A 6,508-nucleotide genomic window follows, 5' to 3' on the forward strand; every position below is an offset into this window, starting at 1 on the left:
TTCTTGATCAAACGCTTTGCCTCTTCAGGGTTCCTTGTACTGAAGCTCCCTTCACTGTCTGTATCAAGCGTGATATGGTAGTGCAAGTTAATACCTCCGTAAAAGGTATTAATGAGTTGTGTATCGGAATAACCATGGTGGGGACATTCAAGTTGATGGCTCTTGAATCTGTCCCATGCGTTTCTAAATGATTCCGTGGACCTTGACGGAATGTGGAGATTTTCTTCCTTACATCTCAGTAATGCGTCAACGAAGAATTGATTAATGAAGGTATACCTTATCTCCTTCCAGCTGGTTAGCGAACCCGTACGTAGTTGGTCTAGCCATTTTCTGGCATCGCCTTCTAAGGAGAATGGACAGATTTTGCAGCGATTGTACTCGTCATCCATCATATCTTCTAAGTATTCGATGTGATCGTGTGGGTGCTCTGAGACGGTTCCACAGAAGGGGTTTTGACGTACCAAGACTAAGTATTTGAGGCTGACCCCGAATTTCTTGGTATCATCTTTTGGCAATTTAATGGCAGACCTATTGGAATAGATCCTCCGAGGGTTTAAGTAGTCTTGCAGAGGCAATTTTTTTTCATGATCTCTTTTTGAGATCGAATTAATTTTAACAGGGATTGCAGTCCCATGTTCATTCATGATTGAGTTAATTGCAAAGCTTAGTATACATTTAGGTTCTCCTAGGACTACTCCCTTATTAGCATTATTGGTACGAGAAAACTTACTTCCTTCCGACGAGGTGTTGTCGATCGATGTTTGATGTTCGACGTCGATCAATTTTTCCGTCGACATGTCGCTCGATGTTGTTGTCGTTTCGTCGATCGATATCCGTCCGAAATCCATATCTTCCATCTTTAAGTTCATGTGTCAGCAGGAAAAGAAAACTTTTAGCAAATTTAGTAACAAAATCTAGACTGAATTCTAAACTTAATCTAACGGTAATAAGAAAGAATCCCCGGCAACGGCGCCAAATTTGATATCACTCAAATTACCCTACGGAGTGAATTACTCTCTCAAATAAGAGGTTCAGATGTAGTAGTTAGGGATCGAATCCACAGAGACTCTAGGATTACACAACAGATTATGGTCTTTGAAATAGGGTAGATTAATTGGTTTATAGGTTTTAAAGTAGTAAATGGATTTGTGATTTGTGAGCAAGTTTATTGCTCGATTGATTAGTTTTGAGGTTTTTAACAGGAATGACAAGTAAAACTTAAATTGGGTTTTTAGGGGTTTATTGATATTAATTGTTCTTGAATTCAAACTAAGATATAATCAATCTGATTATCTAATCTGAATCTCGGATTTCAATTTGCCCCGGTTTCGATTCCCGGAGTCCCTTGCTGGTCTTTGAGAGGGTTTCTCGTCTCGCTCGGTTCGATCTGATCTGATCGCCTTAGGATCTTGCTTTTGCTGCGCCTTAGCTCGACTGGCGACATATTCCTCCCATTTTACCTGCGCCCAAGCTCGAGACATGACGTCCTCCATGGTTTTGCTCTGATATTTGGTTAGCTCCTTATAGAGGTCCCCGTCGGGGAGCAGGCCTCTCTTAAAGGCAGAGATAGCAGTGGGGATGCTGCATTCGGGAATAGACACCTTTTCTTGATTGAAGCGGGCTATGTGGCCTCGCAGGGGTTCCGTCTGGTGTTGGAGGATTTCGTAGAGGCCATCAGAGGTTTTCTCCAGGTCCCTGCTGCTGGCGAATTGTTCCACGAACTTATCGCTGAGAATCGCGAAGGAGGCTATGAACCTGGAGGGTAGGTTGATGTACTATTGCAGGTGCTTCCTTATCAGGTTCCGGCTCAGATTCGCTCTCTTCCACGTCGTAGGTCTGAGCATCCTTGGCCTTTTCATCGATAACAACCAACAAAAGGATTAACCGCGTCCTACCTATAAAATTCCATCGATAAGAAGACTCGGGGAGCATCATAAAAACTTATCTCTCTTGCCATTTTTTACTAAAAACTGGCCCTTTCCGGTCACTTTTTGGAAGCTCCTCCACGATCGGCAAGCCGCTGCGTGGACGAAGATTAAATCGCCCCTCTCCTCCATTTAAGAGAGACAGATGATACGCAAACAGGAACTCATTGATACCAGGAGACAAATACCCCAAATCGCCTAGATTTTGGATAGCTATAAGGATTCTCCAAGCCGGAGGGTTCAGTTGAGAACGCGAGATCTCGAAAAAGTTGCATAAACCAACAATCAGCGCAGGAATCACCCCCCTAAGGTGATAGACCATGGATTTTACCCATTTTTAACCATGGTTTATGAGTGTTTTAAGATATATTATTACTATATAGAGTCTATTTAGAGTAATTACAGGTTCATGTACTATCTAGAAGAAAATGATGTATTTGGAGCTATTTGGAGACTTTCTAAGCTTCGCTGGATGGTCGATTATTTGTCAGAATATCAACTGATAGTAACAAAGGACTATCGATCGATGATGAGATCTTCATATCGATCGATGTTGAGCTCTTCATATCGATCGACGGCGAAGCCACCCGGGAGTTAATGACAAATTAGAAGAATTAAAGTTTCAGAAAAGTTTCAATAATTACATTTTAAGTCTCTGCCCGCCTGTTAGGCTATTTATTAGGGTTTTGTATCATTTTTAGAGGCAGACTTGCCTAGAGACCTTTTTAAACCTAGTTTGGAGGAAGCAAGAAGCCACCATTGAAAGGGGAGAGCTTAGAATTGGAGAGATAGATCAACACTGCAAAACAGAGAAGATCATGAACTCCTTTGCTTTATTCATTTTGTTGCTTACTCTATTTACTCATTTTATTTAAGTATTATTCAGACCATCATAACTATGTGTTCCATGAATATGTCTGAGTAGTCTATATTTTTAGATTTAGGTTTCTCAATAGGTTGATAAATGTATTACTGACAACAACAATTGTTAGGGTGTTTAGAAATATAATTCTTTCATCTAATTATGCTTAAAGCTAAGTTTAGGATTGATCACCCTTTAAATTTAGATCTTAGGATTAATTGGGATCGAGCCATTGCTTGACTCAATAGCTGAAAATAACTAGTATGATCTAACTGACTAGATACAGACGAGAGTTGGTCTAGTGATTTAGAGAATTTAGATCAAACATGTCCGTAAAGCTTTCTGGAAGAAGTATCGATCGACGCAGTGATAGCCCTGTCGATCGATATTTTGAAAGGTGTATCGATCGATGTTCATTAAGAATTATCGATCGACACTTTCTCGTGATTAACATACGAGGGTTGAAATCCGAGATCCAGATTAGATAATCAGATTGATTATATCTAAAGTTTGAATTCAAGATTGATTAACATCAATAAACCCCTAAAAACCCAAATTAAGTTTTACTTATCATACCTGAAAATATACCTGAATCTAGCTAATTCTCCCAACTGTTAACAACCCCAAAACAAATCAATCGAGCAATACACTTGCTCACCACTCCATTTACTGCTTTAAAACTTATAAACCATTTAATCTAGATTTATTCCAAAACCATAATCTACTGTATAATCCTAGAGTCTATGTGGATTCGATCCCTAAGTACTACATCTGAACCTCTTATTTGGGAGAGTAATTCACTCCTTAGGGTAATTTGAGTGATATCAAATTTGGCGCCGTTGTCGGGGACTTTTTCTTAATACCATTAGATTAAGTTTAGAATTTAATTTAGATTTTGTTACTAAATTTACTAAAAAAATTTCTCTCTTTTCTCGCTGACACAGGAGCTTCAAGATGAAAAACATGGATTTCGGCCGGACATTGATCGACGAAGCGAGAGTGAGTCGACAGAAAAATCGGTCAATATTGCACATCAAACATCGATCGACGACACCTCGCCGGAAGCAGGTAAGTTTTCTCTTACCTATAATACTAATGAGAGAGTAATCCTATGAGAACCTAAAGGTCAATTAAGCAACGCAAATAACCAAATTACAAATGAACAGGGGACTGCAATCCCTGTTCAAATTCATTCGATCTCAAAGAAAGATCATGAATGGAAATTGCCTTTGCAAGACTACTTAAACCCTGGCAGGACCTATTCCAATAGGTCCGCCATTAAACTACCAAAAGATGATACCAAGAAATCTGGGGTTAGCCTCGAATAGTTATTCATGGTACGTCAAACCCTTTCCGTGGGACGATCTCAGAGCATCCACACGATCACATCGAATATCTAGAAGATATGATGGATGACGAATACAATCGTTGTAAACTCTTTCCATTCTCCTTGGAAGGCGACGCCAGAAAATGGCTAGATCAACTACCAACAGGATCTTTGACCTATTGGGAGGAGATAAGGAGTACCTTCATCAATCAATTCTTCGATGAGACACGTTACTGGGATGTAAGGAAGAAAATCTCCACATTCCGTCAAGGTCCATGGGAGTCATTCAGAAACGCATGGGAGAGATTCAAGAGCTACCAACTTGAATGTCCCCATCATGGCCATTCAGAGCCACAACTCATTAATACCTTTTACGGAGGTATTAACTTGCATTATCATATCACGCTTGACACAGCCACTGAAGGGAGTTTCAGTACCAGGAACCCTGAAGAAGCAAATTGTCTGATCAAGAATGTAGCTACAGGTAGATCCTACAAAATGATGGACGTAGAGTGAGGAAGGAGAGTTGACTTAATTGATGGGTTACATCTAGCCAAAATTAAAGAATCTCTCGATTCTTTTCATTCCGTAATTGAGGAACAGAATCAATTTGGGATTTACCAAATTGACGATGACACCCTATCTTAATTAGAACATCAAGTATATTTCGTAGATAACCAAACCTTGAAAAATAAGTACCCTATCCCTAGCCCCGATAGCTTTACTAAAAGTTACAATGCTACTATTGGATCGCGCCGAGGTAGAGCGAAGTTTATGCTAAACCAAGCTTTCACGGGAAATCGCAAATTGGCCACTGACTTGAACGGAAAAATAGACATAATGTTCGGTGAGCTAATGAGGAAATTCGACGCCTTAAGTGAACACATTAAGAGACTGGACGGTCAGGTCACGGAAAATGCAACCGCCATCAAAAGAGAGGCAGGACGTCTCCTTGGGCGGCCTGACGCGAACCCAAAACGTCCGGTTAATGCCATGTTACTAAGGAGCGGAAAACGCCTAATTCTGAGCACAATAGAAATCAACAACGCAGAAAAACATGCTGTTGTTGAAGAAAGCAGTAAAAATAGGTCACGCCCGATAATCCTCGATGCTCCCAATACCGATTTAGAAACCCCTCGAGAGAAATAGCTGCCCAACACTGAGGAAGCGGCCATCGATCTCGAGGTGGAAGAAGAAAGGTTGGAAGAAGATGTGGAAATCGATCGACAAGAAAGGATCAACGTCGATCGACACACTACGGTACATAACGATCACCAGTGTGGAAACAATGCCGATCGACGCTCAACTCCTGCTGACCAAGCCATGGAAAGAGTGCATAGAACTCTACCACCTGTCCCTCCTAACAAGACGCAGACTAAGCGAGAGTTAGATAAAGCAATCTGCAAGAAAGCATTCGACAAGATCACGTTAGAGATGCCATTGAGTGATGCCATAAGAGTATCACCTTCAATAAAAAAATATGTAAAAGACATGGTATCCAACAGCTTTCCAGCCGCTGAACATAGCGTCATAATGGTTTCAGAGAAGTAAGTGCAATAATCCAAGGTGAAACTCCGATCAAGAGACCCGATCCGGGCAACTTTGTTTTGGATTGCAACATATGGAATAAAAGTTTTCCTCGATCCCTTTGTGACCTAGGTTCCAGTGTGAACCTCATGCCGCACTCTGTCGCGATATCCCTAGGATACAACAAGTTCAAACCTACCAAAATAACTCTGGTTTTGGCCGATAGATCCGTTAGATTACCTGCAGGAGTGCTTGACGACGTGCCGATAAGGATTAATAACTGTCACGTCCCAACGGATTTCGTTGTGCTGAAATACAGAAATGAACCAAAATATCCCCTCATTTTAGGTAGACCGTTTCTAGCTACAGTAGGTGCGATAATCGAGGTCAAGGAGGGTAGAATAAGTCTAAACATGGGAAACATTCCGATGACCTTCGACATGGATAAGCTGATAAAACGACCTTTAACCGATAAATAGACTTCCTATGTGGATGATATATGCGAATTGACCGAAGAATCTTTCATAAACCTGTGCTCAGATAATCCCCTAGAGAAAATACTCGCATCTAGTGAAGAACAAACATATAGTGTCAATAGTAGAACTGAGGAATACACACGATTAATGGACGCGAGTATGGAGATAGAAAACATGGATGAAATAGAGGATGACATTTCGGAATTCAATGTCGATCGATATTTAATGAAAGCTGTCGACCGACAACCATCCCCCTTGGAGGAATGGGATCCCAAAAAAACACCAAAAATCAAGTTAAAACAGCTACCCGCTGGACTCAAATATGCTTTTCTCTAAAAAATTCCTACCCGGTAATCGTGAACGCCAACCTGACCAATGGAGAATTCGCTTT

General features: G+C 40.8%; 1 protein-coding gene across 1 annotated transcript; it reads left to right on the top strand.

Moving 5' to 3' along the window:
• The first annotated feature begins 5,437 nt into the window (after positions 1–5,437).
• LOC106319876 lies at positions 5,438–6,120 on the top strand. The gene is made up of 3 exons (XM_013758280.1): positions 5,438–5,572; positions 5,658–5,661; positions 5,774–6,120. The coding sequence occupies exons 1-3, from the start codon at positions 5,438–5,440 to the stop codon at positions 6,118–6,120; spliced, it is 486 nt and encodes a 161-aa protein (XP_013613734.1).
• Positions 6,121–6,508: the final 388 nt, after the last annotated feature.

The sequence above is a fragment of the Brassica oleracea genome, unplaced genomic scaffold (genome assembly GCF_000695525.1).
Source record: "Brassica oleracea var. oleracea cultivar TO1000 unplaced genomic scaffold, BOL UnpScaffold00671, whole genome shotgun sequence".
In the NCBI taxonomy this organism is placed as follows: domain Eukaryota; kingdom Viridiplantae; phylum Streptophyta; class Magnoliopsida; order Brassicales; family Brassicaceae; genus Brassica; species Brassica oleracea.